Here is a 12,884-nt window from a genome sequence, read left to right as displayed (position 1 = left end):
TTTCTTCTCCTATTTATACTTGCTATATTCTATGTGATACTGTCTTATGTTGGTTTCATCTCTTTATTTATCAATTGAAGTAAAACTTTTTTGTATTGGTGCGTGGTGTGAAATAAGCTCATTCTTTGTTCTACAGGAAAAATCTACTGAAACGCGCAAAAAGAATCTTCTCTTTGGAGGAGCACAGGACAAAGTCTTTCTTGGTGGAAGAAGACACTCTGACAAGAGCAGAAAGCGTTTTAAATTCGATGGAGTCCTGTGCAGTGGCAGTGAAAGAAGAATGCACACGGCCTGGCTCATCGAGATAGACCAGACAATCAGTGCCGTACCTTATTCCGCTCGTAAAGTGCACTCCTTTATCCCTAAAAAACTCTTTGCATGACGCTTTCTTACTATTCTCGACAGCCATGAAAAGTTTGAATAAAATAATGCTACGAAATATGGCCATAGAATGCACAAAAAGATAAAACAGAGATAAAAGAGCGATAGAACTAATAAAGCAAAAAACAGATTAAATAGTGCAATAGAGTGTAAGTATTACTCACTATGTGCACACTTTAATAAGTAAAGCATTGTTTCACCATTGCAAAGAGCTAGAAGATTGTTGTCAACGATGCAAAAGTGGACTGGTGCTAAACTACCACTGTGCTGTTTCTTTTACATAGCTTTTGTTGCTAAGATGGGAACTTTTACAGATTGTTCTTATTATCACATGCTCATTCTCAAATGGATAGGATACACATTGTATGTGTTTATTTTTATTCTGAGGATGTGCATGAAAATAATTGCAAGTGATCTTGCAAAGCAGAGAAATAAGGAGTGTCTATCAACAAATATTTCAGGAGAGTTTGATATCACAAAAATACTAACCAATGAAAAAAGATGGATAAGAATAAAGATCAAATTATAAGTATAAATAGAATGAAGAATAAAGAACTTACAATGAAAACAACACAGATAGTATTATTAGCAGCAGTATTTATTATTTCATGCATCAACAGCATAGTTTGCGGATGTCCTCCCAGAGGTGGATGCCCTCCAAACAGAGGCCAGCCTCAGAGACAAATGAGACCACAAAGTTGCGGCATGCAGCCAGGCGGTGGGTGTCCACCAAACAGTGGAAATTGCCCTCCAGGCAGCGGTAGTTGTCCACCAAACAGCAGTAATTGTCCACCAGGTAGTGGCAACTGTCCACCAAGAAATAACTGCTGTCCTCCTTCTATGAACAATTGTTCGCCAGGAAATAACTGTTGCCCACCAGTGAACAATTGTTCATCCAGAGGCGGATGCCCTATATAGGCAGGAGTACAAATTGTGGTATCTTACGTCTATTTCTGCTAGATATAGACTAAAATAAATAGGTATTCCTAAACAGAAAAGATTTAGTATTTTGTAACTGGATGTATTTTATAAAAGTAAGAGTTGGTTTTTTGACAGAAGAGTAAAAGTTTTAAGTTGTTCAGAGAAGCTTATGTAGAGAATTGAAACATTTTTATTTCTATTTTTATGAACACAATGTTTTTTAGTCCAGTTGTTTGTGAATGAGTAAATTGGCATAAATAGAGAATAGTAAAGGATGAATAAATGGAAGATAGTTGTTAGAGCTGTCTTTTATTTAGAAATAGCATGCTTCGAACTTGCTAAAACTCTCTTAGGCAGTTCAATAATATAATTATTTGCTATTCTTGGACATAGTTTATGCAGAGGCAGAACTAAGAGCAATTTACTTCGCGGCAATTAAAAACCAAGTTGAAAACATTGAAGAACGCTTTCAACCATTTTGTCTGCTTTAGAAAGCGTATTCTGTTCGTTGGGATCGCAAATAATTTCAAATGTAGGTTTAATTGGCGCTGATGAAAAAGTTGTGTTCATGAAGCTTTTCATATTCATTGCGCGTATGAAATTGTCATCACCTTTGCTTATTTTGAGTGGCACAATTAAGATCAAATTTCCTATTCTGCCCATGAATGTTGCATCACCGAGTTCAAGATCTGGCTTATCTAAGTGGGCAACTCTCTCGTATTGCTTGCACATGTACCACATAGGGTGTAGATAAGACATGTCAAAGTGCAATTCTTTTGCTAGTTCCTCTCTTGAAGACGAAGCTGGTATACTTGAGCTATGTTTACCTAGTACATACACCCATCTGGAATACATAATACTACTTTTTACTTTTTCAAAGAAAAAAGGATGAATTTTACTCCATTTACAGAATGTTCTAGGACACAGCTTTTCTTTTCTTAAATCGCAATGCCAGTCATCCCATAGCATTCTCAGAGAATTAATCATTTCGTCCTTCCATGGTGCATTATTCAATATTATTTTTTCCAAATTGGCAAACAAAATGTTTTTCTTGTAGTTTATAAGAGATCCATCCATTAGATGTTCGATTAATATCGTTTTTATAACTTCTCTTGGTGAGATGCATGCATATTTAGCGATTTCTTTATCAGAAAGAATGCTTCCTGATAGATTAAAATATATTTTTAACACTTTTTTATCTTCATTATCAATAAGCCCATATTTACCGAACATACTTTGAAAATGTTTATCGGCAGCTGCTAATTGGTGCATTTTTTTTTGCTGTATACTATTTATTACATTAATTGTATAAAGCATGATATCACCATCATCTGCATAGCTATTTAAAGAATCACGTGTGGAGTCGAATTGTTCTCTGTCTATTTCGTCATCAAAAGTAGATTCTGGCTGCTCCATTTCAAAGAAAGTGAATATTATGCTGGCAGGGAACATCTTGTTTCTTCTTGCTAGCTTAAATAGCATAAGATCTTCTATTTTGCTGCTGCTGCCTTTCTTTTCATCATACTTTTCTATAAAGTCGAGCATGTATGAATTGAATTCGCATATTTTTTCAACTATCAAAGTGCTACTTTTAAGCATCTCTGGCAGTATTCTTTCCAGTTCATTAGTTTTTATCCTGTTTATTTTAAAAACAACGCTTAATCTACCATAAGGAGTAGTGTCTTCTCTATCATCAGAGGAAATTTCCATCGTATCATCAGGAACAGCTTCCATTAAGTCTGTGAAGCTAGTTTCTTTTTTATCGTTAGAATTTTCTTGTCTTTGTTTAATATAGTCATTTACCTCTGCCAGTAGGTTCAGCAGCTTTTCCAACTCTTTCCAGTTTTTTTTGAAAGAAGGAAAACTGTTTTCTATTTCTGCCATGCTGTTCTTCGCTGCCTCTATATAGCTATTACTGTCAAGTGACATTTTTTTAGACTTAGACTCAGCTTTGCTAATAAAATTACTACAGATTTCAACCTGTTTTTCTATGGAAGATGTCTTGTTGCACCAATACTTGTACAAATTTCCTAAAACCACTTCCTTGTCTTCTGGTATACACTTAGCGCCTTGCAGATAGGCTAGTGCAATAGCTCCCATGGCTATTGCCTTTTTTAGGAGTGCTCCTTGTAAGATCATAGCAAAAATAAAATATTTTCTTCTTTAAGGAAATTCTTAGTACTTTTTAGTCCATGGCCTGTAAATGAACAAATTAGCACGTATGAATAGCACCAATTTATTGAATAGAAGATACTTGTCAGAGCTGTCTTTTATTTAGAAATAATATGCTCCGAACTTGCTAAAGCTCTTTTAGGCAGATTGAACATCGGTGATTTACTGTTCATGAGCAGAGCCAGCTTCTTCTTGGGCTTCTTGAGACGATGTAATTTTGTTTCTTTTTAAAGACATTCCCAGAGATTTAAGAAAACAGCTCGCTATAGGATAGCATTTACTGGCATCCTGCTGTCTGTAAAGAAGCTCAACCCGGACTGCTAGCGGCAAAAAACATATGTTCATGAAATCTCTCATGTTTTCTGCCCGTATCAGTTCGTCATCGTTTTTACTTATTCTGTGCATTCGGATCGTAATTGAGCGGTGCTCTCTCTCCATGAATGGCTTATTGCTGAACTCAGGATCTGGCTTGTCCAAGTGGCTAACGCTTTCATATCGCTTGCACATGTACCACATAGGATGTACATACGACATGTCAAAGTGCATTTCTTTTGCCAGCTCACCTTTTGAAAACGGATTCTCTAGCTCTACACGGGACATATCCACTGCATACATCCATCTGCTATGTGTGAAACAGCTCTTCAAGTTCATAAAGAAGTTGAAGCAGAGAGAGTGTTCCTTGCAGAACTGCGTAAAAAACAGGCCAACAGATTCTCTCAGCTCGCAGTACCAGTCATCCCACAGCATGCTCAGCACATCAAGTATTTTATTCTGCTCTTTTTCTTCCATGTTTGATATCATTTTTCCTAAATTGGAAAACAAACTGTTTCTCTTGCAGTTCAACAGATGCCCGTCCATTAGGTATTCGATCATAACCAGTCTTATGACTTGCTCTGGTGTAATGCTTTCGCATTGGCTTATTTCTTCATTGGAAAGAGAATTTTTAGACAAATTAAAATATATGTGCATTATGCTGTCTTTTGCGCTAGTACCTACTCCATATTCACCGAACATACTTTGAAAATGTGCATTAGCCGACACTAGAGGGCTTGTTTTGTTTTCTCGTATGTCATCTTGCACAGCAGATATGTACTTTGAGATCTCCTTGCTAGAAATATGGTTGTTTAAACAGCTGATTATGTGCTCTAACCTCTGCTCATCAAAGTCTGCATCGAAAGCTGATTCTGTGGATTCTGCTGCAAAGAAAGCGAATATGATATTGGTAGCAAACATCTTGTTCTTTCTTGCCAGTTTGAACAGCAGAAGGTCTTCTAGCTGGCTATTTTGATACTTTTTTAGACTATATTTTTCTACAAAGTTTAGCATATTTAAGTTGAATTTGTGCACATTCTCAATCATCAGAGTGCTGTCATTGAGCATTTTTGACAGAAAGCCATCTATTTTTGACTTAGTAGCTGCCTTCATTATATCGCCATTGAAAGGTATGTCTATCACGTTATCAGAAGCAGGCTGTTTTTTCTTAATGTAGATGTTTAACTCATACAGTGATTCTACTAGCTTTTTCACTTCTTCCATGTTGTTGCTAAGAGACGAGAAGCCCGTTGTTATTTCAGAGATAGCCTCCTTTCCTCTCTTTACATAACTGCTGGCATCAAATGGCATTTCTCCAGACATAGAGTCGGCCTTGCTAATAAAACTACCGCAAATTTGGACTTGTTTTTCCATAGAAGCCATCCTGCTATGCCAATAAGCATATAAGCCTTCTAAATTTACATCCTTATCCCTTGTTGTGCAGCTCGCAACTTGCAAACAAGCCAGTAGACAAGCTCCCATAACTACTACCTTTTTCAGGAGCACTTGTTGTAAGATCATAGTAAAATTAAAATATTTACATTTTTAAGGAAATGCTTGGTTCTTTCTTTTCTCAGTCCCTGCCTTATAAATGAGTAAATAGAGATATAGCCCGGAGATAGTTGTAAAAAATCAAGCTTTATTTAGCAATGATAGACATTGAGAATGCTAAACTTGCTTTTCTAAGCATGCTAATCAGCAACAGTTTGCGTTCTGTAAACACATGCTCAAACAGCATCTTCTCTTGATATTCTTGGATAAGCGCCATTTGGCTCCAGAGACCCCAGCTCAAAAAACCCAATAAACTCATCGGCTGTAAAATTAGAGTCTTGATACTCGCTGGGCCTGCAGAGAATTTCAATTTCAGCAGATGCCAGTGAAAAACACGTGTTCATGAAGTCTCTTATATTCTCTTCCCGTGTCAAACTGTCGTTCTGCTTGCTTATTTTGTGCAGCCTGATTCTAACCAGATTTGCCACTTGGCTCATGAACGGCTTATCAATGAACTCAAGATCAGGTTCGCTCAAGGGGCTGATTCTCTCGTACCTCTTGCAGATGTACCATATGGGGTGCAGATAGGACATGTCAAAGTGCATCTCCCTTGCCAGCTGATCTCTTGAAAATGAAGACGGCAGATCCAAGCTAGCCTTGTCTATTCCATACACCCATTTAGAATATGTGATATTGCTCTGCAGTCTTTCAAAAAAATCAATATTGATTCCATTCCTTCTGCAGAAGTCTTCAAGAGATCTGTTGTCCTTTCTTAGATCGCAGTACCAGTCATTCCATAGCAGTCTCAGAGCATCAATTATTCTATCCTGTTTTCTAAAATCTGCACTTACTATTATTTTTTCTAAATTGGAGAACAGACAGTTTTTTCTGTAGTTCAGCATGTATCCTTCCATGAGGTATTCAATCATTATCAGTCTTATGATCTGCTCGGCTGCAATGTGGTTATACCGGCTTGTTTCTTCGCTGGAAAGAACGCATTTGGACAGGCTGAAATAGATATCTATTATGTCCTTGTCTATAGATGGATTGACTCCATAGCCGCGGAAAGTATGTCTAAAGTGCATATCCGCACATACTAGCGCATTCACCTTGTTTTCCTGTATGTCATACATCACAGCACGTATGTAAAAAAAGAGAATGTTGTCGTTTCTGGAGATAGAGTTGCTCAAAGAGCCGATCATGTCTTCTAGCTGCTGTCTGTTAATTTCGCCGTCACAAAAAAAGAAGAGCGGATCTATTTCAAAGAAAGTGAATATGATGTTGGCAGCAAACATCTTGTTTCTCTTTGCCAGCTTAAACAGCACAAGATCGTGTATTTTGCTGGCGCTGTCTTTCTTCACACTGTACTTTTCTATGAATGTTAGCATGTGCGAATTGAATTTGTATATTTTCTCAATTATCATGGTGCTATCACTAAGCATCTTCGACAACAGTTTTTCTAAGACAGCATTTGTCATCTTTTCCAGCTGCGAGACAGCTTTTATTCTGCCGTGCAGATTGTTTTCTGTTTGGGCACTCGAAATAGCTGCTATTGTCTCACTAGAAAGCAGCCCCATAATTTCATTGAAATCTCTGTCTACCACATCGTAGGCGGTAAATTTCTTTTTTCTGATGTAGTTATTTATTTTATTCGCCAATTTCACTAGATTCTTCAGATTTTTCCAGCTTTCGTTGAAGAGCAAACAGTCATCTACTATTTCAGACATCAGATCACTGCCCAGCTTTAGAGAATTGCCGGTGTTAAAGAGCGTATCCTTGGGCTTGAGCTCGGCCTTGCTGAGAAAAAAATTACAAATCTGGATTTGATTTTCTATAAAAACTATCCTGTTGTACCAGTAAATATACAAGTTATTTAAAAATGTGCTTTTGTCCTCTGGCACACAGCTAGCCCCTTGCAAACAAGCTAGTGCAATAGCTCCTACGGCTATTACCTGTTTTAGTACTCTTTTCATGATCATGGCAAAATTAAAATATTTTCACCTTCATTTTTGCCTTTAAGGCAATCCTTAGTCCTTTCTTGGCCTGTTTGGACAAATGCATAGAAATGCTGGCTGGTGCTAGAAAGATAACTGGTAAAACTTGGCTTTTATTTAGCAATATTGATGTGATTTATGTGTGCCAAATCTTTTTCTAGAAGCTGTCTTGCTGTGCAGTGGTTTATTCTCCTCAGACAAAGGGCTGGAGTGCTATATCTTTTTCGTCTACTGAGAGTTTAGGGCCTAGGTATTTTTGTCTCTTCAGATTCCTGATATCAAAAGTGTCAAAGAACAAATCAGATATAATGGCAGATCCAGTTGTCTCTTCAAACCTGCAGGCTGTCTCAAACTCAACAAATATAGACGAAAAGCACGTGTTCATAAAGTCTCTCATGTTCTCTACCCGGATTATATTATCGTCACGGTTGCTTATTTTGTACGGCCTGACCGTCACTAGATTGTTTTCTCTGGACATGAATAGCTTTCTGCCGTATTTGGTGTCCTGCTCTTTTAGGTAGCTAATGCTCTCGTATCGCTTGCACATGTACCATATGGGGTGCATGTAGGACATGTCAACGTGCAGCCTTTCTGCTACCTGGTCTCTCGAAAAAAAAGAAGGAAAATCTAAATTCTTTGCCTCGATTATGTAAACCCATTTTGAATGCACAAAACCACCGCGCACTACTCTGAAAAAGTCAGCGTTGATCATGTTATCTGTGTAGAAGTCTTTGAGAGACGGATTTCTTTTCCTTGGCTCGCAGTACCAGTCATCCCACAGCATGCTTAGAACATCAAGCACTTTATCCTGTTCGGTTTCTGTTTTGCTCAATATTATCTTCTCCAAGTTGGAAAATAAACGGTTCTTTTTGTAGTTCAGCAGAGGTCCATTCATTAAATATTCGGCCATGATTAGCTTTATAAGCTGTACATGCGTGATGTCTTTGAACTGGTCTATCTCTGCTCCAACAAGGTCCTTTTGTAGTAGGATATAGTAAATATCCATTATGTTTTCGCCCATAGCAAGCCCACACTCATAGAACACATTTTTAAAATGAACATCAGCGAGTATCAGCTGATTTAATCTGTTTTTTTCGATGCAATTATCATTCATTATAGTGTTTATATAGTTGTAGAAGATTTTGTCATTGTTGGGAACAAAACTTCTTAAATACTTAACGATGCTCTCCAGCCTCTCTTTGTTAGCCAGCTCATCATTGGCATCGACTCTCAGCGGCTCTTCTTCAAAGAACGTGAATATAATGTTGGCAGGGAATATATTGCCAAGTTTTGCGAGCTTAAACATTGCCAGCTCTTCTAATTTGATGCCTTTGTACTTCTTTGCGCTATACCGCTCTATGAATATTAGCATTTGCGAATTGAAGTAGTGGATGTTTCCAATGAGTGCAGTGCTGCTATCATTCATCTCCAGCAAGAGTTTTCGTAAGTCGTTAATTTTTCTGCGAACCAATTTGTCAATAGCATACTTTCTGTCAAAAGAGTTTGTTGATTTTACCTCGCTGTAGGTAATCTCGTTAAAACTAAAAGTACTGTTTGGCAGGTCCTCATGCGGTATGCTTCCCATCAAAAGGTCGTAAGGATCGTTATCTCTCAGAACAAGCCTAAATTCTTCTGCTATGTTGTATGCATTTGCTCTATTCAATGCTCCCACTAAATTCTCCATCTTATCCCAGCTTTTCTTAAGAGACAGTAGGTCTCTGTCTAGTTCTTGTATAAGCTCCTGTATTAGGTCTAGATCCTTGGCGCTATCGTAGTCTGGCATGTTATTAGCCTTGATAAGCTCGGCCTTTCTGAAAAAATCTTTGCGAATATTAATTTGTTCTTCTATAGCGGTCATTCTGCTGTTCCAGCAAGTCTTCAAATCGTACAGAAGTATAGTCTTGTCCTCGGGCACACAAATGGCTTCTTGCAAACAAGCTAGAGCAGTGGCTCCTATGGCTATTACCTGTTTTAGTCTTTTTTGTAGAATCATAGCAAAATTAAAATATTTTCATTTTTATTTCCCTTTCCACCTTTAAGAATCCACGTACTTCCTCAGTCTATTTTACTCGGCAAACAAGAATAACTTAGAAAAAAAGAATAAATAAACTACTTTTATTTAGTAGCAATAGATACTGGGCGTACCAACACTTTCTTCTTGTGCAGCTTGAATGTGTAACGATTTATGTTCCTGCAGAGAATATTTAAATATTCCTTTTTCTTCTTCTTTGAAGTGCATCTCTTGTATCTTCTATTAGAGGCAGCTCTAAACACTTAAGTATTCTATTGTACGTATAGTCGTATGTGCCGCTGTTTGGATATTCATGGAAAATTTTGATTTTAACGGGTGATGAAGAAAAACACGTATTCATGAAATCGCGCATGTTCTCTGCGCGTGTCAACTCATCATCGATTTTACTTATTCTGTGCGGTCTAAGTGTGACCAAGTCGTTTTTTCTGGTCATGAATGGCTTACCCTTAGATTTAGGATCGGGCCTGTCTAGATGGCTAATGCTCTCATATCGCCTGCACATATACCACATGGGGTGCAGGTAGGACATGTCAAAGTGTATTTCTTTTGCCAGTTTGTTTTTTGGAAATGAAGTGGGTGTGTCTAAATCAGGCATGCCCATAGCATATATCCATTTAAAAGACCCGATGTTTTTCAGCAGTTTTTCAAAGAAATAAACGTTCAGGTTAAGCTCTTTGCAGGCATCGCTTCTGAATATGTCATTTTTTCTTAACTTGAAGTACCAGTCATTCCACAGCATGCTTAGAACAGTAAGTATTTTAGCCTGCTGCTTTTCTTCCATGCTCAGTATTATCTTTTCTAAGTTAGAAAACAAACTGTTCTTCTTGTATTTCAATAGATTCTCATCCATCAGGTGTTCAATCATTATCAATTTCATAACCTTGTTAGGCGCGGTGTCTTTGAACTGGCTTATCTCTGCACCTGCAAGATCCTTCAGTAGACTGGAATAGACATCCATTATATTTTCATCTGCTGCCAGATTCAGTCCGTACTTATCCAGTATAGTTGAAAAGTGTTTATCAGCTGACACTAACGGGTGTTCTCTCTTTTGCATTATGTCTTCCATTACTGTGCACACATAACTATGAATAAGCTCTTTGTTGTCAAGGCTGCTGCTGCTTAAGCAATCAACTATCTCGTCCAGTTTCTGTCTGCTAATTTTGCCGTCAAAAGCAGAGATAGATGACTCTACGTCAAAGAAAGACAGTATGATGTTAGTGGGGAGTGTTCTATTTTTCTCTGCTAGCTTAAACAGCACGAGGTCGTCCAGCTGGATATCTGTTTTTTTCAGTAAAGTGTAATTTCTTACAAGTTTTAGCATGTCTGAGCTGAACTTGTCTAGTTTTTCAATGAGCGCAGTGTTTCTTTTAAGCATTTTTGACAACACATCCCTTAAGGCTGGCTGAATGGTATTTTTCTCTTGGTCACTGCTAGAAGTGGCCTGTTCTTCATCGATAAGAGCAGTTGATTCACTCGATGGCTCTAATAGCTTCATCATTTCTCTCTGATCTTCTTTAAGAGCCGACAAATCCTCTGTTATTTCAAACATGGTTTCCTTTCCTATTCCCATATAGTTATTTCCGTCAAATCGTAGATCTTTAAAGGTGACACGATCAACGTGTTCAATAAAATCACTGCGTATTTTAACTTGTTTTTCTACGAAAGCAACTTGGCCGTCCCAATAGCTAGCCGCACAGGATAAAAATGCATTCTTGTCCTTTGGCACATCCATGTTCTCTGATGCACAGCTGACTCTTTGCAAATAGGCTACGGCAACTGCTCCTATGATTACTATCTGTTTCAATAGTGTGTGTTGTAAGATCATAGTAGAACTAAAATTTTTTCATTTTTATTATGTCTGGTCTATTTTTAAATTTTAGTAAGCTTTTTTCTAAGACGTATTCCTTCCATTAATGGGCATAAAAAGAGAGAAAAGTAGAAAATAATTTCATTTTATTCGTGGCAAGTACAGAGCTATTTCATCCTAATGAGTCATTAGCAAGACATTCTTACTCAAAATAAAGTGAGAATAGCTGTTTCGTTCATAGACACTGGTTCGTTAGTATCAGCACGGTAGTATAACTGTAGACCTCTTGTAACAAAAACGAGCAAGAATAATGTTATAGCTACAATTACTATAAACATTTGTCTAGGAATAGTGCCGTAAAGGAATGTATATAAAAACCTGTGGCTCTGGTATAATAAAAAACTATAAATGTACTCTATTAAACACTTTATTGCTATTTCTTAGCCGCAATCACTAGAATAATAATAGCTCTAGCACTAACCAAGGATCTATGCGCTGTAATCCAAGAATACGTAAAAATATTCTGCCACACCCCACAGAAATAAATAAATATTCGCCAACTACGCTGGCTTCAGTCTGTCAAGCAGCTTCTTATGTATTGCCAGTATACTCTTAGTTACATCGAAAATGTTAGTAATTTTTTCTCCTATGGTATTTGCTATGTGCAAGCCTATTGTGTGCAAAGCTTGTCTTCTTGTCTTGGCATCTGCCTTGCCTACTCCGAAGGTAGGCGCTGGGAACTCTATTGGGTTGAACACTGGTGCTTTGTTTCCATCATACTTCTCTATTATTTCCAGGTAGTAGTTCAGCTGTTTTAAATTGGACATGTATATCTCTCTGCAGAAGAAGTCCTGAGCTACGTTGCCCTCTCCCAGATCGTGCGCTCTTTCTACAAAGACCAGGCGCCCATGGACAGGCGTGAGATCGCACATTTGCATTGAATACATGATTAAATATGCTCCGATGAGCAATTCGCTGAACAAAAACTTGTTGTATGTTTCATGGAACCGTATGTGCACTAAATTCTCCTTGAAGAGCGCAAACCCAGCGGCCATTCTCTTTGTCATTGTGAGCCCAAGCTGCGCACACATTTTGCTCAGCGCATTCTCGCTCATCAGCCCGAATACGCCCGAAAAGTATTCATTGCAATTTGGGAATGTGCACTGGAGAAGGTTTTTAATGGAGTTTATGCTCATTTTGTTTGAGGCGCTTTCAAAGACAAGAGTGCGCAGATATGCCGTTTTGAAGTATTCTTTGCGCACAGTGAATTTATTAGTTCGAAGATTTTTTCCGTTATGTTTTCTTTTAAAATCAAGCAGTGTGTAGAGTCTGTCCTTCTTCTCCTCCAGGTCTCTTTTCACTAAAAACACAAACACTTCTGTTATTGTCCTGTACTCTGGCCCGAGTCTTTCATTAGGAAGTTTTTCAATGTAAGTAGCAAATGAGTAGTAGAGCGATTTGTACCGAAGAAAAGCAGATTTAGGTATTTCATATTCTCTAAGAAGAGAGTGGAGGTACCGCAGAGCAATGAGAGTACACAGCTCGCGAGATGATATGGTGCTTATTAAATCGCGAATAGTCTGCTTGGGTCTTTTTCTTTTGATGGTGCTCTGGCTTCCTGGCTGCCAATCTTTCCTCTCTTCCATCTCTTTCAGCCGCGTGGTCATGTGCCCATTTGGACACACGTATCCATTGTCCATTTTAGTCGACGGCAGTTTGCAGACGCTACAGTTCAGCATGTATACTTTTTATTTTTATTTTTATTTTGCAATTT

The 12,884-nt window shown here is 37.9% G+C and overlaps 7 protein-coding genes across 7 annotated transcripts; all 7 read right to left on the bottom strand.

Annotated features, from left to right (window-relative positions):
* Positions 1 to 130: 130 nt before the first annotated feature.
* On the bottom strand, positions 131 to 409 carry NEMIN01_0420 (uncharacterized protein; the record flags this gene model as incomplete). The annotated part of the gene is made up of 1 exon (XM_051476362.1): positions 131 to 409. One exon carries the CDS (start codon positions 407 to 409, stop codon positions 131 to 133), a length of 279 nt encoding a protein of 92 aa, XP_051332322.1.
* Positions 410 to 1,737: 1,328 nt separating this feature from the next.
* NEMIN01_0497 (uncharacterized protein) lies at positions 1,738 to 3,441 on the bottom strand (the record flags this gene model as incomplete). The annotated part of the gene is made up of 1 exon (XM_051476439.1): positions 1,738 to 3,441. The coding sequence occupies one exon, from the start codon at positions 3,439 to 3,441 to the stop codon at positions 1,738 to 1,740; it is 1,704 nt and encodes a 567-aa protein (XP_051332399.1).
* A 195-nt stretch (positions 3,442 to 3,636) lies between these two features.
* NEMIN01_0496 (uncharacterized protein) lies at positions 3,637 to 5,307 on the bottom strand (the record flags this gene model as incomplete). The annotated part of the gene is made up of 1 exon (XM_051476438.1): positions 3,637 to 5,307. The coding sequence occupies one exon, from the start codon at positions 5,305 to 5,307 to the stop codon at positions 3,637 to 3,639; it is 1,671 nt and encodes a 556-aa protein (XP_051332398.1).
* A 206-nt stretch (positions 5,308 to 5,513) lies between these two features.
* On the bottom strand, positions 5,514 to 7,250 carry NEMIN01_0495 (uncharacterized protein; the record flags this gene model as incomplete). The annotated part of the gene is made up of 1 exon (XM_051476437.1): positions 5,514 to 7,250. One exon carries the CDS (start codon positions 7,248 to 7,250, stop codon positions 5,514 to 5,516), a length of 1,737 nt encoding a protein of 578 aa, XP_051332397.1.
* A 214-nt stretch (positions 7,251 to 7,464) lies between these two features.
* NEMIN01_0494 (uncharacterized protein) lies at positions 7,465 to 9,264 on the bottom strand (the record flags this gene model as incomplete). The annotated part of the gene is made up of 1 exon (XM_051476436.1): positions 7,465 to 9,264. One exon carries the CDS (start codon positions 9,262 to 9,264, stop codon positions 7,465 to 7,467), a length of 1,800 nt encoding a protein of 599 aa, XP_051332396.1.
* Positions 9,265 to 9,475: 211 nt separating this feature from the next.
* NEMIN01_0493 (uncharacterized protein) lies at positions 9,476 to 11,128 on the bottom strand (the record flags this gene model as incomplete). Its single annotated transcript, XM_051476435.1, has 1 exon — positions 9,476 to 11,128. One exon carries the CDS (start codon positions 11,126 to 11,128, stop codon positions 9,476 to 9,478), a length of 1,653 nt encoding a protein of 550 aa, XP_051332395.1.
* Positions 11,129 to 11,670: 542 nt separating this feature from the next.
* NEMIN01_0492 (uncharacterized protein) lies at positions 11,671 to 12,849 on the bottom strand (the record flags this gene model as incomplete). Its single annotated transcript, XM_051476434.1, has 1 exon — positions 11,671 to 12,849. The coding sequence occupies one exon, from the start codon at positions 12,847 to 12,849 to the stop codon at positions 11,671 to 11,673; it is 1,179 nt and encodes a 392-aa protein (XP_051332394.1).
* Between the last annotated feature and the right edge of the window lie 35 nt (positions 12,850 to 12,884).

This window comes from Nematocida minor (assembly GCF_024244105.1).
Source record: "Nematocida minor strain JUm1510 chromosome Unknown 7922, whole genome shotgun sequence".
Taxonomy (NCBI): Eukaryota; Fungi; Microsporidia; genus Nematocida; species Nematocida minor.
This window is presented reverse-complemented; position numbering and strand designations above follow the sequence as displayed.